General features: G+C 37.7%; 1 protein-coding gene across 2 annotated transcripts in view; it reads right to left on the reverse strand.

The window, feature by feature from the left end:
- Positions 1–27,721, reverse strand: part of EPB41L5 (erythrocyte membrane protein band 4.1 like 5) — a 135,276-nt gene that overhangs the window by 79,347 nt on the left and 28,208 nt on the right. For both annotated transcript variants that reach the window (XM_044913589.1, XM_021695827.2), the window contains exons 4-11: positions 12,495–12,537; positions 11,400–11,478; positions 10,130–10,174; positions 9,898–9,950; positions 6,001–6,121; positions 5,781–5,868; positions 4,720–4,808; positions 1,329–1,398 (exon numbers count right to left, since the gene is read on the reverse strand). In XM_044913589.1, coding sequence (XP_044769524.1) covers positions 1,329–1,398; positions 4,720–4,808; positions 5,781–5,868; positions 6,001–6,121; positions 9,898–9,950; positions 10,130–10,174; positions 11,400–11,478; positions 12,495–12,537 — 588 coding nt within the window. The remainder of the gene's footprint in view (positions 1–1,328; positions 1,399–4,719; positions 4,809–5,780; positions 5,869–6,000; positions 6,122–9,897; positions 9,951–10,129; positions 10,175–11,399; positions 11,479–12,494; positions 12,538–27,721) is intronic.

Raw genomic sequence — 27,721 nt, forward strand, 5'->3', positions numbered from 1 at the left:
TTGATATACACATTTGCATGCGTGTGTGTATGCGTGTATAAAATACCTTCAAAAAGAGATCCAAAAGGCTAATACTATGTAAGATCAAATCTAAAATGCCACTGATTGTAAGATGCACAATTATCTTATGGCCCAAATGAGAACAAGTGTCACCAATTATGACCATATTTCCTTATCACATAGAATTATATTTTATTCTTGAGGACTGCCTTTAGGTTTAGAGACAAATATCACTGAATCACATAATGCTTACATAAAAAGGAAAATATCTGTAAAATAAGTTTTTAGATATGAAATCTGCCTCTTCTGAGTCATTGTCAATTCATTTGTTGATAATATAATGATCATCCTCTGTACCATCAATAGATTTCCTTTTAAAATGCTCTATTGCCTCTTTGACTTCCTTCTAAGCTGTGTGACAGGGCAATCCTTTGCATATATCTTGGTAATAAAACTTGAAACTTTGGCGCCTGAGTGGCTCGGTCGTTAAGCGTCTGCCTTTGGCTCAGGTCATGATCCCAGGGTCCTGGGATCGAGCCCCGCGTCAGGCTCCCTGCTCCACGGGAAGCCTGCTTCTCCCTCTCCCACTCCCCCTGCTGTGTTCCTGCTCTCGCTATCTCTCTCTCTGTCAAATAAATAAATAAAATCTTTAAAAAAAATAAAAAAGAAAAGAAAACTTGAAACTTGCAAAATTACTGTTTTAATTTTCAGAATCTTCTTTTAGGTTCTCTGTTAAGTAGTCCTTCTCACACACCATGTGCATCCAAGTCTTTCTGACACTTGCCCAACTTGCTTTTATCTATATCCATCTACATGAATATGTTTTTCAATTTATTTCTTTGCATGCAATAAAGTTACTTTTATTTATTCATAATTCTGCAAGTTCTGACAAATGCATGGAGTCTAGCAACTACCACCAAAATCAGGTTACAGAATAGTTCTCTCATGCCTCCAAATTGTCTATGCTGTTCCTTTGTAGGCAGGCCTCCCCATTCTCCCTAATCCCAAACAATCAGTGATTTGTTCTATTACTACAGGTCTGCCCTTCCCAGATCGTCATATAAATGAAACCATACAAGTCATTATCTTCTGAGTCTGGCTTCTTTCACCTAGCATGATGCATTTGAGATACATCCATGTTGTGGGTATCAATTAGGAGCTAGAGTTAACAATAACAAAAAAGAAATCCTTAATTTAGAAGGCTTTACTAAAGATTATTAGACTTGAGTTACCACATAACATCATCATTGTTTAAAAAGTAATGCATCTTTGTCTCTCTCAAATAAATAAAATCTTAAAAAAAAAAAAAAGTAATGCAAAGTTCCTACCTGATCATCATCTTCTACAACCACCAGGGTTAATTTATTCTTCTTAAAATCCAATCTGGTTATCTTGGGCCTATAACAATATCAGAATAAAAGCCAGATTTCAAGTAAATGTCCTCTAAATTAAAAGAAAATGTTTGTTGTTACTTCTAGCATATTAATCATCTAACTGCTGAAATGAAAACTGGTAAGAGGATAGACATAACCTGTACTGCCCACCAACAAAGCCTCTAATCTAAAAAATATTTAGGATAACAGAAAAAAACATTTCAAAAGCAGTATCTCTAATAAAACCAATGCTGCACATATATCAGACATTAAAAATGTTAAGAAAAAAAGAAAATGAGGAAATCCATACATATATTTTATAGGCTGCCAGCTATGGTACAAGAGATTCTCAAGGCCTAGTGTAAAGCACGAGCATAAGAACTAGATATAGAAAAGACTATAGAGCTTTGTTAAAAGGCATAAAGGAAAACAAATTCTTGATTAGGGCCTTCAACTTTATTTTCTGTATCAATTTTGGTTTGAGAAGTACATCTATAATCTTATAAAAAAAAAATTTTTAAACCTCACTTTATAGCCCCTTTTCCAACTCTATCTCCCACCTGTACTGAAATCCTCAACAACCTACCACATGTGAACTCTGTACTTTTATAAACTGTGAATGTCAAAACAACACAACTCTCATTCTAATTTTCAAATATAATCTATATAAAAGATATAATTGTAGGGGTGCCTGGGTGGCTCAGTCATTGGGCGTCTGCCTTCAGCTCAGGTCATGATCCCAGGGTCCTGGGATCGAGCCCCGCATTGGGCTCCCTGCCCTGCGGGAGGCCTGCTTCTCCCTCTCCCACTCTCCTGCTTGTGTTCCCTCTCTCGCTGTGTCTCTCTTTGTCAAATAAAGTCTTTAAAAATTATATATATGTATATAATTGTAAGACATAACTTGTTTACAAGAGTTGTACTAAAACAATAAGTTAAGTATAACAGGTAGAGGAGGAGGGGAAGAGCTAGCACTTATTTAAGTGTAACAAATACTTACATAATGCCTATGAAGTGTCAGGTACTCCTGTTAAGTGTTTTACATGTATTAATTCAAAAGATTCTCACAACAACCTTAAAAGAGGTGGTACAAAAGATGCTTTCTTTATCTCACCACCTACAGCATTCTCTGGCCATGAAGTGTGTTCCATCTGCCCACAGGGCAAGCTATAAGTGTCAGAGAATTAACACTCAAGGACTGGGTAAATAAATAACCCAGAGCTCCTTCACCTATAGAGGGACAATTATGAAGGTGTTCCACTGAAGTCTCTCAGAAAGTCCCTAGCAGAGACACCTGTTTTCAAAAATAAATGAAATATTATCTTCAACTTTTTGAGGGAAAATAATCTTCAACCCAAAATTCTGTTCTCAGCCCAATTATCAAGAAAGCATAAGAGAAGGGGCGCCTGGGTGGCTCAGTCAGTTAAGCGTCTGCCTTCGGCTCAGGTCATGATCCCAGGGTCCTGGGATCGAGCCCCGCATTGGGCTCCCTGCTCCGCGGGAAGCCTGCTTCTCCCTCTCCCACTCCCCCTGCTTGTGTTCCCTCTCTCGCTGTGTCTCTCTCTGTCAAATAAATAAATAAAATCTTTAAAAAAAAAAAAAAAGCATAAGAGAAGAATAAACCATTTTAAGGTATCCAAGGATTCAAACAATTTACCTCCTACACCCCTCTTTTCTTAGGCAGGTACTTAAGGATATAGATTGGAATAAACAAAAGGAAAGAAAGGAAAACATGGGTAGAAGACACAAAGGATCCTAGCTGAGGAAACAGATAAAAGCTGCAGGGTAGCCTGAAGAGCAGACAGTTCCAACTGGAACAGAAGAATCATTCAATGCAATCCTGAGGATCTGAAAGAACTTAAGGATAAGACAAAGGCAGGTAATTCAAAGGGTTGTGTGGGGTATGCGAGAGTGGTGGCTTGGCGGGGGGGGTGGGGGAGCCAAGAACTTTGGGAAAAACAAAAACCTACACAGGAAAAAATAAATGTAATCCCAGTTGTGAGTTCAAGGATTTCTGGACTGATCAAAAGAAAGACAGGATCATGAGACAGCAGTATTGTACAATAAACTTTACTAAGGTGTTTGAACAGGGATGCATGAGAAGGTAAGTCTTTGACAACAGGAGACCTTCCAGAGGTGGCTGCACAAAGTTACCACCAAATAAGGGGAAGAAGGCAAGGGAACTTGTAGGAGAGGGGAATCAGAGATGAGGCTTAGATGTCTACTCAGTGGCATTTAGCAGCAAGCCGGGAGTGTCTGGGTCAGAGAACTCTGAACAGCAGTAGTGGTTTGAGGTCTTTCAGAGCTACAGGATTTGTCTTATCTAAGACTAGCTGACGTCAGGTACAGCTTACAGTGGGACATGCAAAGCAGGCAGGCTCTAAGTCATTAAAAATATACCTATTGGGCTATATGCAAAGTAATTGGGTGTATAGGAATTTGAGTTTCATGCTGGTGGGCTTTGAGCTAACAATCCTGGCATGCTGTGAAGAAGTAAACAACACCGGGACCCATCTTCAGCTCCTGTATGTAACACTGGTACACTACGAAGCTCTACACCAATTCTAACACAGGAATAACAATATGAACACTATTTCCTGATTTCAATTTTTAGAACAAACCAGGCAAGACGTGAAGAACTTAACTATGGCTACAAAATCCAAGTAAAATCTATCCTCGAGGGGCACCTGGGTGGCTCAGTCAGTTGAGCGTCTGCCTATGGCTCAGGTCATGATCTCAGGGTCCTGGGATGGAGCCCTGCATCGGGCTCTCTGCTCAGCAGGGAGCCTGCTTCTACCTCTCCCTCTGCCTGCCTCTCTGCCTACTTGTGATCTCTGTCAAATAAATAAATCTCTAAAAAAAATCTTTAAAAAAACCTATCCTCGATATAAAATGCAAATATAATTTAAAAATATGAATGATAGAAGTTGGGACCTAAAAAGAGAAGCACAGCTAAAGGGAGGGGTAAATATCCTCCTTTTACACACCACGGAGTAGAGAGTAATGAAACTGCCTGTGGAATAAGAAGTACTAAAAACAGTGATATAACTACATAACAGCAGAGTGTCCTCGTGAACACTTAAAACATGTAGAAATATAAAATACATCAAGAGATGTATGCTGACATACCCTGAAACTAATGGAAAAATGGATGGAAGAGTTTAAAATTTACTTCTGGGGGGTGGGACTAAAGATGGGTAAGGAGCATGATGGGAGAATATTGCTTTTCATTTACAATCTTTTCAGAATTTTATTTTCAAACTCAATTTTATGTACTAACTTGACAGAGATGTTTTTTACTCATTAAAAAAACAAAACAATAAGTATCTGTAACATTAACTCTGCTTACCAAAAAAATAAGCCAATTTTGGTCTCTCCTTCGAAAACAAGGACTCCTGTTGGAGTCAGTCCCAAGCTATAGTCATTCCCATCTCTAGCCTAATTTAAGGAGAACAAAATGTGTTAGATTTGCATAAGACAGACTCTACATGTTCACAAACAGTTTATTTTCACATTGAATTATATTAACTATATACAGGCTAATATTAATATGCAAAGTGTTTTCAACAATCAGAACACCCAAAATAACATTCTCAGGGAAATTCATGCATACATTTACTTTACTGTAACACCATAGTCTTAAAGTATGTCATCACTGAAAATACACTGTGGTATACTTCCACTACAAAGAAAGTTCTTTGCAGATTCTGTCTGTATTCTATTTACCATTTAAATTACAAAATTTTAAAAAGACTGCCTGTCTGGAAAATTTAGTCTTAATTCTTAAATAACCATACAAGCTGTATAACATACTTATCAAAGTCCTCTCAACTATATATTTTCTACTTTACTTCCTAAATTATTTTAATTTTTAAACAGTCTACTCAGAGGCGCCTGGGTGGCTCAGTCATTAAGCATCTGCCTTCGGCTCAGGTCATGATCTTAGGATCCTGGGACTGAGCCCCACGTCGGGCTCCCTGCTCAGTGGGAAGCCTGCTTCTCCCTCTCCCACTCCCCCTGCTCGTGTTCCCTCTCTCACTGTGTCTCTGTCAAATAAATAAAATCTTTAAAAAAAAAAAAAAAAAAAAATAGTCTACTCAGCTTAAGTAATAGAAGATGATATGAATATGAGGTGAAAGAATAAAAAGTGGTTTAAAAATCTAAAAAATATAATAATAACACCTTAAAAGCACAGATACACCTTTTTGGAGATTTTGGTTGTTTCTCTTCTTTCTTACAATGAAACTTTATGTGAGATTCTCAATATTTAATCTCAACGTTTATAACACATCCAAAGTACCCAGTGCTATACTATGCCATCTCCATGCATTCCCTCATAGAAAAATGCCATAGTTACCTTGAATCTTGAAGGAATAAACTTTTTAAAAAGCATCACAACACAGTACTTACCTTGACCACATGCATATCAACCCCATACATTTCTAACCATTTGGCTTTATTCAGGTAATTGGTTTCAGCTTGTGCTGGTGTTTGACCTCTGAAATTTAAAAATTAATAATGTTTAAAATAATAATAAACATAAATTTTTTATTTATAACAGAAATAGAAGAAAACAAATATAAAATCATTGTGGCCATGTTAAAGAAAAGTGTGATCAAATGTCAAGTACCTGTATTCCTTCCATTTCTCAAAAATAGCCAGCTCCATCTCTTCAGTCTGAATCGGCACAAACCTGAACTCAGATACAAGTTCAGGACTATGCTCAGCAAGATCATAGTCACCAAGTTCAGCTATAAACATAAGTTTCACAAAGTTAAATTTTGTTAATAAGTTTATTTCCTGCTGAATCTTTCTTCAAAACTCATTTTATTAATAAAAATCGCTAAGATTAGATTCTTTTCTTACACTAGCAATAAGTCATAACACCCAGATCATTCCCCAAAATAAATCTAGCTCAGACTAACAACCTGTCAACGTCTATACACACAATCACATATTTGTGGTTGGTGGTATATTTTCAAATAAATGTGTTTCTGTTAATTTATTTCATACCTTATAATGCTTAGCTTTTGAAAACTTTCTAGACTTCCTTAGAGAAATACCTTTTGGCCTTATAATAAATAGACAAAAATATTTAGCAACCTTTAAAAAAACAATTAGCAGGCATCCATTAAAAATCTAATATGCAGAGGGGCACCTGGGTGGCTCAGTTGGTTTAGCATCAGACTCTTGATTTTGGCTCAGGTCATGATCTCAGGGTCATGAGACTGAGACCCACGTCAGGCTCCGCACTGGGTAAAAGCCTGCTTAAGATTCTCTCTCTCTCTCTCTCCCCCTTTCCACCCCCAGCTTGTGCACACGCTCTCTCTTAAAGAAAAAAAAATCTAATGTGCAGAGAACGTGACATCATACACCACTAACAGATACAGTCTTGGAGTGCCTGGGGGGCTCAATTGGTTAAGCGTCCAACTCTTGATTTCAGCTCAGATCATGATCTCAGGGTCATGGGATCCAGCCCTGGGTCGGGCTCCACGCTCAGCATGGAGTCTGCTTGTTCCTCTCCCTCTGCTCTTCCCCCTATTTGCACTCTTTTCCCCCATCTCTCAAATAAATAAATAAATAAAATCTTAAAAAAAAAAAAAAAAAGATACAGTCTCTGTCCTCCTGGAATTGTAAATTGTTAATCCTAAAGAAATAACTGAAAGAGGGGCATCTGGGTGGCTCAGTAGGTTAAGTGTCTGCCTTCGGTTCAGGTCATGACCCCAGGGTCCTGGGATCTAGTCCCGCATTAGGCTCCCTGCTCAGCAGGGAGTCTGCTTCTCCCTCTCTGTCTGCCCCTCCCCCTTGCTCATGCTCTCTCTCTCTTTCTCACAAATAAAATCTTTTTTAAAAAATTTAAAAATTAGGGGCGCCTGGGTGGCTCAGTTGGTTGAGCGACTGCCTTCGGCTCAGGTCATGATCCTGGAGTCCCGGGATTGAGTCCCGCATCGGGCTCCCTGCTCGGCGGGAAGTCTGCTTCTCCCTCTGACCCTCCTCCCTCTCATGCTCTCTGCCTCTCATTCTCTCTGTCTCAAATAAATAAATAAAATCTTTAAAAAAAAAAAACAAAATTTAAAAATAAAAAAATAACTGCAAGAAAAATTAGTAAAAAATATCTGGGGAAGGGAGGCAGTAGGAAAAAACGTGGATAATGCACAAACATTTATGTACCCACCTGTGGTCACCTCTGAACTGTGGGTTTGGGGAAGCAGGGTATGTAATTCTAATTTTCTATACTTTAGACATTTTTCCTTTAAAAGAATTATTTTACTCATATTTAAAAATTAAAATATTTCCACTTTTATAAAAAAAAAATCCGGCTGTGTAGGAATAAATAGATCTTGAGATAGTAATAAAAATGGCAACTCATTTATTGAACAATGACTCTACACATTAGACCTATTACAGATATACTGTCATCTATTTTCTCAACAACCTTGCAAAATATTTATTATCATGCCCACTTTATTACTGAAGAAATTGCTCTTTTGTCTGGACCATAATGTTTTTTAAGAAGCACCAAACCAAATCTGCTACCTAATGTTGTTCAGGATATATACTAAAATGGCAAGGAAAAAGTGAAAGTATGAGAAAAAGTTAATAACAAAACTTATTCTGATAAAATATAAAATCATAAATGAGAAACAAAGAACTCATTTTATGAAGATGGGAATAGTACACTTCAGCAAATTTTTCTTAAGGACCTTAAGACAGGATTTGGCAAACTATTAGACACGGGACAAAGAGATGCACAAGATATGACGAAGTGTGAAGGAATCATGTAGATAATGGTGCTGTGGATGAACGAGAAAGTAGGAAAGAGCTTCTACTTAGGAAAAAAATGTGATAAGTAGAGTTAAGAGATAACAAAATAGAGCCACAATGCATGAATCAATAAGTAGTAAGCACTACTTTGAATAGTGTTTTGTTAAATACACAAAAATGTAGAAAAATCACATTTTCAGGAAGCACATACCTTGGCTATCACGACACACAGTTAAGACCCAGAAAGAACATGTGAGGCCGTAACTGGCAGAACACACACATTGACAAAGACAGTTTTTCAGTAGATGAAAGTTTTAGAATTATCAACCTCATATTGGAAGTAATAAAACATAAAAAGTGTGTTTTCAAGAAAAAATGCTGCTAAAGGCATAGCATTTCCAAGCTAGTATCTGACTTTTTGCAGATGAGAAAACAAATTCTAATTTGTAGACAGACTAGGATAGTAGACAGAGGCAGGTAGATAATTTACACCACTGACAAATTTTTGAAGTACAGAAATTTCTTCTGGTCACTAATCCCTCTATCAACAGGAAAATATGCTTTCTTAAAACAGTGAAAACATGAAATAAGCGAAAATATTAGGTTTACCATAAAAACATAAAAATTTATTCTTATTATCCATACATATGCAAATAAATACTACTGATCCTAGAGGGATTAGGAATAAATATGTAATCGCCAAAAAAGTATAAATGCCTTCATAATCATTAATTTTATTTGTATTCGAGTATATACAAATACTCCAATAGAATATTTCTGTTTTGTGAATGAGGACCAAAATTATAGTTTTCTCAAAACGTTAATTTTTCAGGAAAAAAATTACCTAAGCTTAACAGTATTTGGTCAGTATAACAAGGTACAAAACAGTGAGTTTTTCATTAATCTCATTTATTGGAAAATACTTTTTTTATTGTTAAAATAACCATCAGGAACTTTGAAACATAAAACTAAAAAAAGCAAAACATGTGACTATTGCAAAAATTTACTCCTATATCCCCGCATTCTTTTCAAGGAAAAAAAAGGAGCAGAAGGTCCCGTTATACTTATTGAATTATCAAGTCAACAGCAATTTTTTTTTGAAAACAAGGTACAGATGGAAAGGGAGCAAATAAAATGAAAGGGAAGAAAAAGAAGGCAATGTTCTAAAACAAGTGAAAGTAATAGTTAGGGTTGGATATTGATACAAGTTTACACAACAACAGCAGTGTTACTTTTCTTGGCACATCACTTTGAATCTTTTGAAATTCTTAACTAAAAATATACAAAAAAGAATTATGCTTTGAGGGCGCCTGGGTGGCTCAGTTGGTTAAGCGACTGCCTTCGGCTCAGGTCATGATCCTGGAGTCCCTGGATCGAGTCCCGCATCGGGCTCCCTGCTCGGCAGGGAGTCTGCTTCTCCCTCTGACCCTCCCCCCTCTCATGTACTCGCTCTCTCTCATTCTCTCTCAAATAAATAAATAAAATCTTTAAAAAAAAAAAAAAAAGAATTATGCTTTGGGGTGCCTGGGTGGCTCAGTCGTTAAGTGTCTGCCTTCGGCTCAGGTCATGATCCCAGGGTCCTGGGATTGAGCCCCGCATCGGGCTCCCTGCTCTGCGGGAAGCCTACTTCTCCCCTCCCCCACTCCCCCTGCTTGTGTTCCCTCTCTCACAGTGTCTCTCTCTGTCAAATAAATAAATAAAATCTTAAAAAAAAAAAAAGAATTATGCTTTATTCTTAACAGTCAACATAAGAACTGCTTACCTTGCAGATTATAAGCTGCCAACTGAACTGCTGTATCAAAGGGACACTCTAATCTGAGACCAAAACACAAATTTGTTAGACAAGTCAACTTCACAAGCTTCATTTTAAGATAAGTGGAAATAATACATACTTTATGTTGACCATTTCTTTTTCATAATTAACTATGAATTTATTTTTCAAAATCATTTTCAATTACTTAAAATGTGGTTTACCTTAAATAACTGATACTCACTTTCCACTGAGAATATCCTGTTTTAACTGAAGAACAAATAAATACCTAATAAAAATAAAAAGCACACATTTAACTAAACAGAACAATTTACTTTGAAAAATAATCCTACCGTTCTAATTTGAGAAGAAACATTCTTAATTACAGAATTTTACCTCCAATGGAATCTGTAATAGAAAAAAATATGAAAAAAAACCAACAAAAAACAAAAAAAAAGGGGGCAATAAACATCAGGAGGATGTCCATAACAGCAAGGAATAGAAGGCCACAGAGTACAAGTACAACCACCTTAAGATTAAAGGTTTTAAGCAAATTAATGAGAATAAGCTCTGAGATCTAATTTAACACTACTCTCACAACACAAGTCACCTCGTTTGTGAAAGGATACAGGGATGCATGTTACAATGGAGATTAGCTATAATCTCACTGGCAGAATATTCAAGAGGAAACCCTTCTAAAGGGGCTTGGCAACTCAGTTTTTACTTAATAAACAGTATGTGTGAGTGAATCATGGATTTACCACATAGAGTCAGTGAAAAAACATGAAGGAGGCAGGACAAAATAAAAATAATTGTATATAACCTACTTAAAGTTTGTTTAAAACTATTCAAACCAGGGCGCCTGGGTGGCTCAGTTGGTTAAGCGACTGCCTTCGGCTCAGGTCATGATCCTGGAGTCCCTGGATCGAGTCCCACATCGGGCTCCCTGCTCGGCAGGGAGTCTGCTTCTCCCTCTGACCCTCCCCCCTCTCATGTGCTCTCTCTCATTCTCTCTCTCTCAAATAAATAAATAAAAAATCTTTAAAAAAAAAAACTATTCAAACCAAATCAGGATCTAATATTTTTCATCAATGGCATTTCAATAGGTAAAGTCAGGAGCCAACTTGAATAAACTCCCAGTGGCCAAAGATAGATCATTTTGAACATCAATAAACATCAATAAATATAATACGGCAGCATAGTCAAACACACCAGTCCTGTTTAAAATCCATGAGTTGATAATGACACTTAAAAAAAAGAACTCAACTAGTTACCTTTAGAGGATGCTAGGGAACCAACTCTTTTTTTGGAAAACTGATAAAGGAAAAAAAAAAATCCTACACTTAAAAACACTGTCCCAAAATGAAATTCTATTGTCTGAGGTCTTAACCAAAGGCAAGAGAGATCCATTTCATTAGTGGTCTACAAGCTGGAAAGAACTATAAAGGCAATCTTCCAACATCTTTAGCTAGCTGACCAAAACTTCACCCTGTACAACTCTAGAGTGGTCTTACCGTGTTAGCTCTTCACGAAGATTATTTGGTTCTGAGGAATAAAATTTAACTCGAAGATGCAGACAATAGGGTGAACCAACTGTCATTAAAAAACAAAAACAAACAAACAAAAAATACTTAAACTTTTTATATAACTATTCTAAGAGTAAGAATTTTCAGTCAGTAAATTTGTTAAAAAGTCTACTGAAGTGAAGACAGAAGGTAACATTATCGTGGCAATATTTCACACACCAAAATATTGTATGGCTTAATTAAAGCCTGCCAGGCTTTAATTACACGTAACACAAAAAAATCAATCAGTAGATTTTTTAAATGTACCAACCATCATATAGTACTATCACAATCAGCTGTCCTCCCAAGAATAGATAGTTCTAGGTTAATTCTAACAGTTCTGGGCCAAATGCATCAAATGTAAGTTTTGACTAGGCAATCTAACAGCCCAAAAAAAACCTGGCAAGCTGTATTTCTTGTGAATACTGAGTAATGCCTAGGTTATTAACTGCTCATGGCAAATCCCCCCCCCCACACACTTTCCAATTCATTTCACCTACTCCACACTGATGTCTGAATTCTCAGTGGTCCCATTATTTTGTAAAGACAGAAGTTGAGATGCTCTGAAACCTCTTACGACAAAGGACAAACTGGATTACAAACCGGACATTGGTATCTTCCCCTGACTACTGCTAGGAATAATAACATTTTATGTGAATTGTTTCATTTCATTACTCTTAATTTTTAAAAGTTACATCTTTAAAGTCTCAAAATATTTTATAGAGCAGGGCAGATGCCAAATAGGAAAATTCCAACCTAAGTAAATTACTAAAAGTTAAGCATCTCATGAGAACTCAATCTCCTTTGCAAGCTGCAAGTCTTTCTCCAGGAAATAAACTGTAAAGCACTAGAGACTCTAGATTACTATTAACCCTATATTAACTTAGGGGGTGGGTCAATGTATCAAATCAAAATTATCTTTAGAAAGTAGAGATGCTAAGAAACTCATCTGAAATATGATCTCTTTATTAGGAATCAGAGCTTCTAATACATAATTACATATAATTAAATTCACTTTTTGTTCACAATTTTTTCAACACTTACTTTTTACTTGCTTTTTGATGCTCTTGGTACCATCTAGCCAGTGCTGAAAACAAAAGCAAAAATCAGATGTGAAGCAGATGACAGAACTCAACATTTTCATTAATAACAGTTAATTTTCATCATGCTTCAGTGATAGCCACAAGGAAGTATCTCACAAGAGAAAAACAAAAGTGAGAATGAAAATGGGGGGAGGATTATCTGCCCCAACATCTACAGCAAACTTAGGACACACAAGCAAAAAATGACCCAAAACCAGATACAGGACTTCTTTTTTTTTTTTTTTTTTTTAAGATTTAAGAGAGAGGGGCGCCTGGGTGGCTCAGTTGGTTAAGCGACTGCCTTCGGCTCAGGTCATGATCCTGGAGTCCCGGGGTCGAGTCCCGCATCGGGCTCCCTGCTCGGCAGGGAGTCTGCTTCTCCCTCTGACCCTCCCCCCTCTCATGTGCTCTCTGTCTTTCTCATTCTTTCTCAAATAAATAAATAAAATCTTTAATAAAAAAAAAAAAAGATTTAAGAGAGAGAGAGTGAGCAAAGCAAGAGTGGAGGGGCAGGGGGGAGGAGCAGAGGGAGAGGGACAAGCAGACTCCACGTTGAGCACAGAGCTCTACGTGGTGCTCAATCCCAGGACCCTGACTGAGATCATGACCCGAGCTGAAATCAAAGAGTCGGCCACTCAACCAACTGAGACACCCAGGTGCCCCTCAGATAAAGGACTTCTTAAAACAGTTCCTCTGCTCCCTCATAGTAACAAGGATGGTATTTTAAATTCTGCCCTTAGTTTTCCTATTTCCCCAAAAAATTAACTCTCATACTCCACTGCCTGGTTCATTCTTGTGATAAAAATATAAGATTTACTAGGAGATCATAACCAAAAATGAGAGGAAGTAACAATGCCACTTAAATTTTACAAAACAGATACTACTCAGAAGTAGTACTCTTTGAAAGAGCCTACACTATAAAATTAGATCTCATAACTAAGGCCCCACCTATTAAATGAAGCAATCTTTGCTCCTTTGCTTTACAAATAAAAAATGTTAACTGTGACTATAGCAGACTTCTGGTTTCAAAACTAATAGCCTTTTGATTTCTATAACCTCCCCACTATGAAATGTCCATAACACAAACAGACTTTAAGAGGCAATTCCAGAGGTTTCCACAGATAAACCATTCTCAGCTCACTTCTCACTATTAATCCCTTTACAACACCAAGTCCTAGCAGTGGCAGGATGCACTCATCCAACTAAGATATACATTATTGTGTTCTCTCCAGCATGCTTACAATTCCAAGCACCCTAAAAACGAAAGGAGTGCTCTTGTGCTAACTAGTTCACAGAGCTAAAGAATCCAGTTTCAGAAATCCAGATAGGCAAAGAGTGGGTAAACAAGGCTGCATTGTTAATAGCCTTGTAACCGTTTGCTTTTCTTGCCAATTATTTGCCTAGCCTCTTCTCTCCATTCTCCAAGATCCAAAAGTGAAATTCACAGAACTACCAGTGTGCAAGCGAAGTACCTCTTCATGTTGAAATAAGATGCTCAGTAAATATTTCAAAAGGCAATTAAATACTCTGCAACATTTTCTCTGGATCCCAAGTGTGTGTAGGCTACTTAGCCATTTCTCTCTCTCTTTTTTTTTTTAAGATTTTATTTTTAAGTAATCTCTACATCCAATGTTGTGCTCAAACTCACAACCCTGAGATCAAGAGTTGCATGCTTGGGGCGCCTGGGTGGCTAGGTCGGACAAGTGTCTGCCTTCGGCTCAGGTCACGATCTCAAGGTCCTAGGACTGAGCCCCGAGTCGGGCTCCCTGTTCAAAAGGGAGTCTGCTTCTCCCTCTCCCTCTGCCTCCACCCCCCTGCTCAGGCTCTCTCTCTCAAATAATAAAATCTTAAAAAAAAAGAGGGAGAGAGAGAGTTGCATGCTCTACCAACTGAGCCAGGAAGGAGCCCCAGCCATCTCTCATTTTTTTTTTTTTTTAAAGATTTTATTTATTTATTTGACAGAGAGAGACACAGCGAGAGAGGGAACACAAGCAGGGGGAGTGGGAGAGGGAGAAGCAGGCCTCCCGCGGAGCAGGGAGCCCGACGCGAGGCTCGATCCCAGGACTCTGGGACCATGACCTGAGCCGAAGGCAGTCGCTCAACAACTGAGCCACCCAGGCGCCCCCCATCTCTCATTTTTTAATAAATTCAGTTGGACATCCACTTTTAAGCCTATTTCAATCTAGAAACTGTTCAGTTTTAACACATCCCTCCAATAGAATACTAGGCTGGCCAGCAGAAACACAATTCAATCTATTAGCAGAAAAAATGTCAACCTAGTACAGCAAAAAGTCCATCCATCATGGCCAATGCTAGCAACTAAATATCCAAAAATCCCAAACTTAATTATGTTAATACCTACTATAGCCTGATGTCAATCACATATTGGATATAAGATAAAATTAGTTTTTATACCCCGGATAGTCTTCCACCCACAACATGAATCCCAGAAGTTGCTCCATCTTCAGGTTTTATTTACTCTACTGCAATGAATTAACAGGTGTCTGCTGGTGGCCTGGGCAATCTTACATGCCTATGGTTAGGGAGACCCCTACACCATAATGAGCACAAATGAGTACAACTCTATCAGGAGGCAATTTAACGATGCCTTAAAAAAAATTGTCTTTGGAACCATGAGAGACGATGGACTCTGAAAAACAAACTGAGGGTTCTAGAGGGGAGGGGGGTGGGAGGATGGGTTAGCCTGGTGGTGGGTATTGAGGAGGGCACATTCTGCATGGAGCACTGGGTGTTATGCACAAACAATGAATCATGGAACACTACATCTAAAACTAATGATGTAATGTATGGGGATTAACATAAGAATAAAAAAAAATTGTCTTTGACTCAGCCAATTCTACACCTAGAAATAATTATGGATGTGTGCAGATTTACTTACATGGAATTATGTGAGAGAAAGTTAAGACAATATATATATTCAACAAGAGTGAACTGGTTAAATAAAGTATTTCAATATGATAGAACACCATGCAGCAATTAAAAACAAGGAAAGCAAATATTTAAGGATCTGGAAAACTATTTACAATATATTGTTAAATTTTAAAAGGCAGGTTACAAAATATAATTGTTTTGCCGAAATGTACAAGTTTATAATAAAAACATGCTTTTTTCTTTTGGACTGAGATAATCTATAACAAAACAGTAACACTAGGGGGTGGATACTGCTGGTGATAATTTTTCTTCTTTGTGCTTTCCTCTATTTTCAACTTACTCTACCATGAGCATATATTATTTAAAATACAGACCCCCTTACTTTAGTATTTTATATAAATAATATACTTATATGGTTTACTTTTGGGGTAGTATGAAAAGGTATGGTCAGCAGTCCCTCTACTCCCTGCAACAGGCCACCCCTCCATATACCCAATTTCTATCACCACATCCACCCTCCAACAAGATGTTACTGGTTTCTGACTCCTCTAAGAGTCTCTTCAAACAGGGAAGGAGGAAAAAAAACTGTATATATGTTGGTAGAACCTAGAGAACATTAACAATGGACTGAACATCAACAGGCTAACTATAAATTTTGACAGAATAAGCTTTGAGGAATATAAAGAAGGAAACATTAATGTAAGACCACATGCTATTTCAAAAACAATCCATAGTCTTTCTTAGACAGTTATAACTTAAATTTCTTCCTGTTTAAGAACATGTAAGAGCTAGTCTCAAAAATATACCTTTAATCTTTAATTTGTACCCTACTACTCTAAGAAGCACATGAAACATAAAACCATTCCCGGAATCAGGGTTTTCTTCCAAGCAGGCATTTTAGTCTCTTCTTTACCTGCATATAATAACAGCTTCTAATATCTGCACTCCCTTACGATGACCCAAACTCAGATAATGCATCAAGCACATTTTCAAGTGAAATTTAGGAGCTGGGGAGTTCTGGGTGACTTCTGGGGAAGGTCTGAGTTCATGTTTGCATATTCTCAAGTCTGTTTTCTTTCATCTCCTCCACATTCCAAGCCCAGGGACTGGAAAATTCAGAACTCAGAGACAGGCACTGATAGGATTTTCCTTCAGTAAGGGTCTTTAGGAGTTGAATTTAAATTACAGTAGAAGATAAAGGTGAGAGCATGCAGATATAGATTCTTGCATGCTTAGTGCAAAACTAACACAGTCTTCTTTCCCCATCATACCTTAAAACGAGTTTTTTAAAGATTTTATTTACTCATTTGACAGAGAGACAGTGAGAGAGGGAACACAAGCAGGGGGGAGTGGAGAGGGAGAAGCAGGCTTCCCGCTGAGCAGGGAGCCTTATGTGGGGCTCGATCCCAGGACCCCGGGATCATGACCTGAGCCGAAGGCAGATGCTTAACAACTGAGCCACCCAGGTGCCCCAATTTCCTAATTTTAAAGTTTGGTTGATAAACTTAGACATCAAAGGATGTGGGAAGCCATCCTATTAAGCTGGGCATGAAAGAACAATTATTACCTGTGTGTGTCTTAAATTATAAATAGTATGTAATCACAATCACAACAGACATAACTAAATCAAACAAAGAATCACCTAGGGAGCTTCCAAAACACTAACATGCACACACACCCTCATCCCAGTCCCTAAGCCAAACAGTCTGTAAACAGCTCTTCAAATAAATGATTCCTGACTTCTAACCACCTACACAGCTCTACTAAAGAAATGCCCCACTACTTTTGCTCAAAGAGCAGAGTCTAAACAGAGAAATGTTAACCGCCTTTCAAAACAATTGCATCTGCAAAAAATATTTCTCCTTTGAAGAGTAGAGGTTTATGCTCTGAATTAAAAGATCATTTCAAAATTTTAAACAATTAACAAAATGTTAAAAAAATCTATGCTATAAAAATGGATAACCAATACAGTGCATTGCTGTAATCTAACTGAAACATTTCAATTTAGTCTAAATTCATTATAAATTCTTCCTGGGTGATTACTTTCTTGGTATTAACAGTCTGTGTTATAAGACATTTCAAATGAAGAGTTAGATAAGCCATTAAAATATATTTCCCACTGTGCCTTTCTCTGTATTATTAGTATGCCCTCTTAAAATTCTTAAAAGTCAAATTCATAATGGAAATGTAGGTAAGTGAGGCAGGTTTTATATTCACTCTCCAGAGACAGAGCATGTAATCTATTTTGGAAATACACTTTTTACAGCTCCTCCTTATTTAACAAATATACGTGTGCCCGTGTGTGTTACAATATGCACATATGTTTAACAAACACTTTTCTTTTTTTTAATAAAGATTTTATTTATTCATTAGAGAGCCGGAGCACACAAGCAGGGGGAGAGGCAGAGGGAGAGGGAGAAGCAGACTTCCCACTGAGCTGGGAGCCCGACGCGGGGCTTGATCCCAGGACCTGGAGATCATGACCTGAGTGGAAGGCAGATGCTTAACATGTGAGCCACCCAGGCGCCCCACTTTATTTATTTCTATATATATTTCACTCCCCACTACTTTATTGAATTTCTTCTTTGTGTTAGGTTCTTAGTTAATGTACAATCCAATCATCTGCCAACAGTGTTAATTTTACCTCCTGCTTTCCAACCTTTATAATAAAACTTCTGTAACTGCATTTGCTGGCACTTCTATTATGAAATTAAATAGCACTGGTAATAATAGACAAATTATCATCTTGTCTTTAGTAGAAATGCTTCTATCATTCCTCTATTAATCTAGGGCTGTTGTTGATTACTGTTTGTAATCAAGTATCTGTGCAGAAAGAGAGCAGAGCCACTGAGTAATCACCAGGTCTGTTCTCCACAGGTGCCACCTACACAGGTTGTACCACATGTCCACTCAGCACCTAGAAATGGAAAGAAGTACGCCTTCGAAAGCTGGATAGCGCTACACAGACAGAAAGAAGGTCCATTCCATACAGGCCAAAGTCCATTGTGTTTATTCAAGGAATTCTGGGGATAGAAAGAAGGGGCTTACCAGTCCACCAAAACACCACTTGGTAAGAATTCTAGACTCAAGTATTATCTGCACAACCTCAGATAAGTGAAGGTCAGCAAGACAAACACAGCTCACACATTATGCCTACAGTACCTGAAATAGCTGAATTCTAAAACTGGAACAAGAATAGCCTCCTTCCCTTAACTCAGTGAGCTCGGATTTGCTATCAAGGGAACAGACTGCTGCAGCCGCCAGGTGTGCACCTGTAACACATTTACTCTGTGTTCCACTAGACAATAAAGTGTCTTCTAAGCTTTGGATCTAACATCTCCATTTCCATTTCCATTCAGTGTTGTCTTTAAATGCCATCAACTTCAACTAATCAAGTTACTTTATTTTCTTTGTGGTAAAGATTTTAGTTCCGATCTTTTTTGAATGTAGTTTCACTTAAGTGTATGCCAAAGCAATAACAGCGTAAATGAAGGGTTAAACTGTTCAGAATTGGCACACATCACATCAACTCAGATTCCACTGCCAAAGGCAAGTCACACCCGAGCCTGATATCAACTGAGCAAAAAGTACAATTCTCTTAAAACAAAGGCAGGAAACAAATGGCATGAAAAACCATATATGACAAATTATATCAACTGATACTGAATCATCCCTGCATTTCTGAGAATAAACTCCACCTGATCATAATGTATTACTTACACTTTTAATAGGCTGCTGAATACTATGTGCTGACAATTAGGATTTTTACACAGAGAACAAGGGAAGTTTAAACAATATATGTAGAACCAATACAAGTGATCAAATCAACCTTTTAAAAAGGCAAAAAAAAAAAAAAAAAAAAATACCGCTTCTCAGCCTTTTGGCTAAGATCAAGTGTAAAAAGGCAAAAAAAATTACTACTGACCTGTTAAAGTTCATTTTCCTTCTTTTCCAAGTAAAGGGGAAATGCTATCTTTGTTTCCCTTTCCTGAAACATGACAGAAGTGTCTACAATCTAGATAATTCATTCTTCTCTAAGAAGTTAATGGACCAGGGGCACCTGGGTGGCTCAGTCAGTTAAGCACCAACTCTTGATTTCGGCTCTAGTCATGATCTCAGGGTCATGAGATCAAGCCCTGTGCACTCAGCACAGAATCTGCTTAAGTAAGATTCTCTCTCCTCCCCTCTGTCTTTGCCCCACCCCCCCCCAAATAAGCAAAAAACAAAACAAAACAAAAACCTTGATGGACCGGGCGCCTGGGTGGCTCGGTTGGTTAAGCAACTGCCTTCAGCCCGGGTCGTGATTCCGGAGTCCTGGGATCGAGTCCCACATCGGGCTCCCAGCTCAGCGGGGAGCCTGCTTCTCCCTCTGACCCTCTCCCCTCTCGTGCTGTTTCTCTGTCTCTCTTTCTCTCAAATAAATAAATAAAATCTTTAAAAAACAAACAAACAAACAAAAAAAACCTTGATGGACCAATTAAAATTCTAAGCTCTAAATATGAAGCTTGAAAAACTTCACCAAACAGAGGTCACTAACATAGGCCAGAGGGTTAAATCTTGGTCCTGAGATTTATTTTGTTTGGCCCAGACTATATTTTTCTTATTCTTTAAAAAAATTTATTATGAAATATTCACAGGAAGTTACAATGATAATAGTGAGAGGTCCTGTGTACCCATCCCCACCTTCCCCCAATGCTTACATCTAACATTACTATAGTATAATACTAAAATCAGGAAACTGACCTTGGTGCAATGTTATATACCATTTTACTACAAGTTTGGACATCTGTAACTAACACCACTATCACTATAAAGAAATATTCTATTAACAACAACAAAATGCTCACATCACTCCTTGATAGTAAATGTAATATAGTAATATACACTTGCCCCCCCCACCTCTAATTTCCTTAAACCTTGGCAACCATTAATGTGATCTCCACAATTTTGACTTTTCAAGAATGTTTATAAGTGGAATTATAAAGTATGTGACCTTTTGAGATTGGCTTTTTTCACTCATCATAACGCCCTTGAAATCCATCCAAGTTGTTTTGAGTATTCACAGAATCAATAGATATTTCTTTTCTATTGTTGAACAGTGTTCACAGTTGATTTAATCATCGAACAACTACAGGACCTTTTGGCTTTTTCAAGTTTTTTTTTTTTTTGCTATTACAAATATAGTTGCTACAAATAATCCTGCACGGGTTTTTGTGAGGAAATAAGTCTTCACTTCTCTGGGATAAATGGCCATGCATATAAATGCTGAATTATATGGTAAATGTATGTTTAGTATTTTAGGAAATTGCCAGATTATTTTCCATAGTGGTTGTAACATTTTTATATTCCAAATACCAATATATGAGAGATCCAGTTTCTCCACATCCTCAGTAACATCTGGATTTGTCACTATTTTTTATTTTAGCTATTCTAACACATGTATGATGATGACATCTCATCAAGGTCTTAATCTGCATTTCCCTGATACCTAGTGATGGCTAACATCTTTTCATGTATTGGTCTACCATCTGTATATTCTCTTTGGTGAATGACTCTTCATGTCTTCTGTTTTCTAACTGTTGAGTTTAGGAGTTCTTTATATATGCTAGATTGAGTTCCTGGTCAGATATGTGGTTTGCAAGTATTCTCTTCCAGTGTGTAACTTGGCTTTTTACCCTCTTAACTGAGTCTTTCTCAAAGCAGAAGGTCTTAATCTTGGGGCACCTGGGTGGCACAGTCAGTTGGGTGGCCAACTCTTGATTTCAGCTCAGGTCATGATCTCAGGGTCCTGGGATCGAGCCCCGAGTCAGGCTCTGTGCTCAACGTGGAGTCTGCTTATCTCACTCCCTCTGCTCCTCCCCTGGCTCATGCTTGCTCTCTCTCTCACTCTAAAGTAAATTTTAAAATCTTAAAAAAAAAAAAAAAAAAAAAAAAGAGGGTCTTAATCTTGATAAAGTCCATTTTATCAATTTGTTTTAATGGACTGTTTTTCATGTCCCATCAATAACTTCTCCAAGCCCTAGGTCCCAGAGATTTTCTCCTATGTATTTACCTCTAAGTTCTATTGTCCTACAGTTTATATTTGTGTTCATTATCTATTTTGAGTTAATTTTTGTACAAGTATAAGGTTTAAGCCAAGATTGATTTTTTTTGTCTGATATCCAACTGCTCCAGCACCATTATTGAGACTATCCTTCTTCCATTTAATTATTTTGGCATCTCTATCAAAAATAAGTTGGTCATACTTGTGCAAGACCCATTCTGGGTTCCTGTCTTCTTCCGCTGATCTGTGTGTCTATTGCTGTGCTAATACCACAGTCTTGACTAGAGTAGTTTTAAATCCTGAAGACCAGCTGAGTGATTGCTCCCACTTTATTCCTTTTTCAAAACTGTTTCTAGATATTTTAGTTCTTTTGCCTTTCCAAATAAATCTTATTAAAATGTTGTCTATATCTATAAAAGATTTTGCTGGAATTTTGATGCAAATTGCATGAAACTTGTAGATCAACTACAGAAGAACTGATACCTTTACTTTGTTGAGTTTTCTTTTTTTTTTTTCTCAAAGATTTTATTTATTTATTTGAGAGAGAGAGAATGAGAGAGAGCACATGAGAGGGGTTAGGGTCAGAGGGAGAAGCAGACTCCCTGCCGAGTAGGGAGCCCGATGTGGGACTCGATCCAGCGACTCCAGGATCATGACCTGAGCCAAAGGCAGTAGCTTAACCAACTGAGCCACCCAGGCGCCCTTTTGTTGAGTTTTCTAATCCATGTACATGATATGTCTCTTCATTTATTTAGTTCTTTTTCATGAGCTACACTACATTTTTTTTTTTTAAAGATTTTATTTATTTATTTGAGACAGAGAGAATGAGATACAGAGAGCATGAGAGGGAGGAGGGTCAGAGGGAGAAGCAGACTCCCTGCCGAGCAGGGAGCCCGATGCGGGACTCGGTCCAGGGACTCCAGGATCATGACCTGAGCCGAAGGCAGTCGCTTAACCAACTGAGCCACCCAGGCGCCCTACACTACATTTTAAAAGAAATTTTTTAAATGGAAGATTTAACCTACAAATCCAACCAGCTTCTCTTGAAATATCTAAAGATAAATCCAGCAATGTTATTTGGAAACAAATGGCTGCAGCTAGACAGTCACTGCCCCTCCAGCCTCTTTTTGAATAGAAAAGGATGCTCCCCAGTTCACCATAATTCCTCTACCAATACTTATTAATGTTCAACAGTCTGTTACACGTCGGCTCCAATTTATCATTATGCTGTATTTCTCTGTATCTACCTCTATTAAAAATGGGAAATGAAAACTTATCAAATATACAGCATCATTCAGAAAAAAGAATGAGAAAAAACATAGTTCTTCTTGGAAGTACATAACACTCCTATGTCTTTTAAGATGTACTCCAACTTGGAGCGCCTGAGTGGCTCAGCCGTTAAGTGTCTGCCTTCGGCTCAGGTCATGATCCCAGGGTCCTGGGATCGAGCCCCGCATCGGGCTCCCTGCTCGGCGGGAAGCCTGCTTCTCCCTCTCCCACTCCCCCTGCTTGTGTTCCCTCTCTCGCTGTGTCTCTCTCTGTCAAATAAATAAATAAAATCTTTAAAAAAAAAAGAAATAGTACCATAAAAATGTGTGTAGTCATGAGATTTAAACAAGGTTTCACCAATAGTACAGAAGAGATGATAAATTTTCAAAAACACTAATTATTATCATAAAGACTTTAAGAAAACACATGCAAATTAATACCATCACCAGACTTCCTTTAAGCTACAGGTTATTTCTGAAAGAAGGGTTACTAAATAAGAGTCCACAGATGGGGTTCAGGAATACCTTAATTATCTATGCATATACACAGAATATTATGTATATGCACATTTTTCTACAGAAAGCATCAACAGGGGGCGCCTGGGTGGCTCAGTTGTTAAGCATCTGCCTTTGGCTCAGGTCACGATCCCAGGGTCCTGGAATGGAGCCCCACATCGGGCTCTCTGCTCCACGGAAAGCCTGCTTCTCCCGCTCCCACTCCCACTCCCCCGCTTGTGTTCCCTCTCTCGCTCGCTCCCTGTCAAATAAATAAATAAAATCTTAAAAAAGAAAAAAGAAAGCATCCACAGATTTCATCATTATAACTCAAGGTTTAAGATCATCACTGAACTATATAAGAAGACACTAAGTTAAATTTAGATTTGAAAACAGAGGATGAGGTAGTATTCTGCAGTCAACAAAAACAAGAGTAGCCATAAATCCTAGTATGCCAGAATAATACTCATGTACACCAACCCTCATCCAGCAGGTCACCCTTGGCTCTCTAAAGTGGCTTGGTTTAAAAATGGACTCAAGAAATAAATAGCAAATCTGAATACACCAAGTAAAGAGATTGACTCAGTAATCAAAAAAATAAAAATATAATGAAAATACATGAACACTGAATAATATACAGAACTGCTGGATCACTATAGTGTACAACTGAAACTAATATAACACTGTATATATGTAGGGGTGCCCGGGTGGCACAGTCAGTTAAGCATCTGACTCTTGGTTTCAACTCAGGTTGTGATCACAGGGTCTTGAAACTGAGCCCTGCATTGGGATCCACGCTCGGCGCAGAGTCAGCTTAAGACTCTCCCTCTCCTTCTGCCCCTCCCCACCCCGGCATGTGTGCACGTTCTTGCTCTCAAATAAATCTTTAAATAAATAAATCTTTAAATAATAAATCCATACATAAAATGGGCAAAGGATATGAACAGACATTTCTCCAAAGAAGATATATGAACACCCAATAAACATGAAAAGATATTCAACATCGCTAGTCTTTAGGGAAGTTCAAGTCAAAACCATATGAGACCACTTCATACCAACTAAGACAGCTAGAATCAAAAAGAAATATTGTGTTTGTGAAGATATGGAGAAATTAGAACCCTCATACATTGCTGGTAAGAATGTGGAATGGTAGAGTCATTATGGAAAACAGTTTGGCAGTTCTTCAGAAAGTTAGAGTTACCTTAAGACCCAGCAAATCCACTCCTAGACACATACCCAAGAGAACTGAAACATATTCATGCAAAAAACTTGTACACAAACAGTAATAGCAGCACTATTCCTAATAGCCAAAATGAATGAACCCAAATGTCCATCAAGGAGTACGTAAACAAAATGTGGTATATATTCATACAACGGAATATTATTCAGCCATAAGGACCAAGTATAGAGAGATGCTACAATATAAACCTTGAAAATACTATGCTAAGCACATTTCCAGAGTCAAAAAGCTACATATTATGTGATTCCATTCACATGAAATTTTCAAAATAGGCACATCCATACAAACAGAAAGATTAGTGTTTGCCAGGGGCTGTGGGACAGGGGAAATAGGGAGTGACTGGCAATGTGAACAGGGCTTCTTTTGCAAGTAATGAAAATGTTCTGGAATTAGTGGTGATGGTTGCACAAGTCTGAATATATTAAAAACCACTGGTGAATTTTATGATTTGTAAATTATATCTCGATTTTTTAAAAGTGGCCTACTTCAGGCAAAAGACTATATGGTCACCTTAAGTAAAACCAACTCTGTTTTCCTCAAGTGTATCTTCTCTCTTCCCTCTAATCCTCCTACCCTAAACCATACTTCTAGGGAGATAACTCTTCAATACTATCTCCAAAGAAGTGCTTTACATACTATTCTGTATTTATAAGGTAACTGGAATATAAGAAGCTTTCTCTTCCCAAATAATTCAGTCCCGAAGTAAGAAGGTAGTCTGGGCAATGCCAGAATCTGCACAGGGAGAGGTTAGAGACTGATTCCATCCAGAGTGAGTGATCACTCAAGTAAACATACTGATGACAGACAAAGCCTGGTTTATGTAAAAGAGAACTATAAATATGGGAGAGGAAAATACTACAATAAGCCCTGTGGCATTGGACTGGAATTGGGAGTTATGGGTATGAATTCAATGTGTCAATTTATATAGACAAATAAATGTGAACATATATTCCCTAAATCTGAACACAAAACCAACTGGGAAAATGGCTAATTCCAGGGCTGGAACAGGGAAATACAATATGAACATGGAACATAATCTTGACCCAGAAAGTAAGGTAATACCCAAAGAATGATGGATGCACGTTAAAAGAACACAGAAGCCATCCTGAAGCAGCTCTCGTTGGCCAAACTTGGGAAACTGAGCATTAGAAGAAATGACAGTAACAAATTATAACACATTGGATAAGACAGGAATCCACTGGTTCATAATAAACAGAAAATTTGATAAGGAAATCTCAAAGTAACTGCCCACAAGGAAGAAAGAAAGAAAGAAGAAAGAAAAACTTAATTACAAAGAGAAAAAGAATATAATGGAGAGGCCTGGTAGATACTACCTTAATCAAGGTATCAAAGTTAATATCAAGACACTTGGGTGGCTCTGTTGGTTAAGCGTCCAGCTCTTGATTTCAGCTCAGGTCATGATTTCAGGGTTGTGAGATCAAGCCCCACGTTGGGCTCCGCACTGGGCATGGAGCCTCCTTAACATATTCTCTCCCATTCTCTTCACCCCCACTACTGCCATTCCCCATCCTGTCTCTTAAAAAAAAAAGATTCCAAGTAAAAAGTTAGTATCACTGGTAATGGGACAAAATAAAGTTAAATGTCACTTGATAGAGTAAGAAAACACAGCATCACTTCACTTACTTTCCTGCCAAAGTGTCTAAGATTAACCTACTTCATGACCAAACATCAAACAAACCCAAACTGAGGGGCAGCCTATAAAAATTACTGACCTGTATCTTCAAAAATGTAAAAGTCAAGGAAAGACTGAAGAACCACAGTATTCCAAGATGAAGGCAACTGATGAAATCTGACACCTGAATGTAAAACATGATTCTGAACTAGACCCTTTGGCTATAAAGGACACTGTACAGACAACTGGCAAAATATGAATGGAGTCTGAGGATTAGATGGTGGTAATGTCACAACCACTTCCTGGTTTTGACGACTGTACTGAGCTATACAAAATATGCTTGTAGGAAACATACACTAAAGAATTCGGTGCGGTTTTATGGCTGAATAATATTCCACTGGAGATATATACCATCTCTTCTTTAACCATTCATCTGTCACTGGACATTTGGGTTGCTTCTATAATTTGACTATTGGAAATGATGCTGCAATAAACACAGAGGTGCATATATCCTCTGAATTAGTGTTTTTGTATTCTTTGGGTAAATACCCAGTAGTGTAATTCCTGGATTATAGGGTAGTTTCATTTTTATTTTTTTGAGGAACCTTATACTGTTTTCCACAATGGCTGCATCAGTTTGCATTCCCACTAACAGTGCACAAGTGTTCCTTTTTCTCCACATCCTCACCAACACTTGTTTCTTGTTTTTTATTTTAGCCATTCTGACAGGTGTGAGGTGGTATCTCATTGTAGGTCTGATTTGCATTTCCCTGATGGTAAGTGATGATGAGCATCTTTTCATGTGTCTGTTGGTCATCTGGATGTCTTCTTTGCAGAAATGTCTGTTCATGTCTTCTGCCCATTTTTTAATTGGATAATTTGTTTTTTAAGTTTTGAGTTGTATAAGTTCTTTATATATTTTGGATACTATCCTTTTATCAGATATGCCATTTGCAAATATATTCTTCCATTCAGTAGGTTGCATTTTAGTTATTTATTTCCTTCATAATGCAGAAGCTTTTTATTTTCATGTAGTCCCAATAGTTTATTTTTGCTTTCTTCCCCTGCTTCTGGAGACATATCTAGAAAAATGCTGTTATGGCTCATGTCAGAAAAATTACTACTTGGGCTCTCTTCTAGGATTTTTATGGTTTTAGGTCTCACATTTAGGTCTTTAATCCATTTTGAGTTTAGTTTTGTGTATGATTTAAGCAAGTGACCCAGTTTCATTCTTTTGCATGTAGTTGTCCAATTTTCCCAAAACCATTTGTTGAAGAGACTGTCTTTTCCCCATCACATATTCTTGCCTCTTTTGTCAAAGACCATATAACTGTGGGCTTGTTTCTGGGCTTTTTATCCTGTTCCATTGATCTATGTGTTTGTTTTTGTGCCAGCGCCATTCTGTGTTGTTTACTATAGCTTTGTAGTATAATTTGAAATCTGCAATTGTGATACCTCTAGCTTTGTCTTTCTTTTTCAAGACTGTTTTAGCTATTTGGGGTCTTCTGTGGTTCCATACAGATTTTAGGATTATTTGTTCTAGTTCTGTAAAAAATGCTGTTGATATTTTGATAGAGATTGCATTAAATCTGATTACTTTGTGTAGTATGGACACTTT

The sequence above is a fragment of the Neomonachus schauinslandi genome, chromosome 3 (assembly GCF_002201575.2).
Source record: "Neomonachus schauinslandi chromosome 3, ASM220157v2, whole genome shotgun sequence".
Lineage (NCBI taxonomy): Eukaryota > Metazoa > Chordata > Mammalia > Carnivora > Phocidae > Neomonachus > Neomonachus schauinslandi.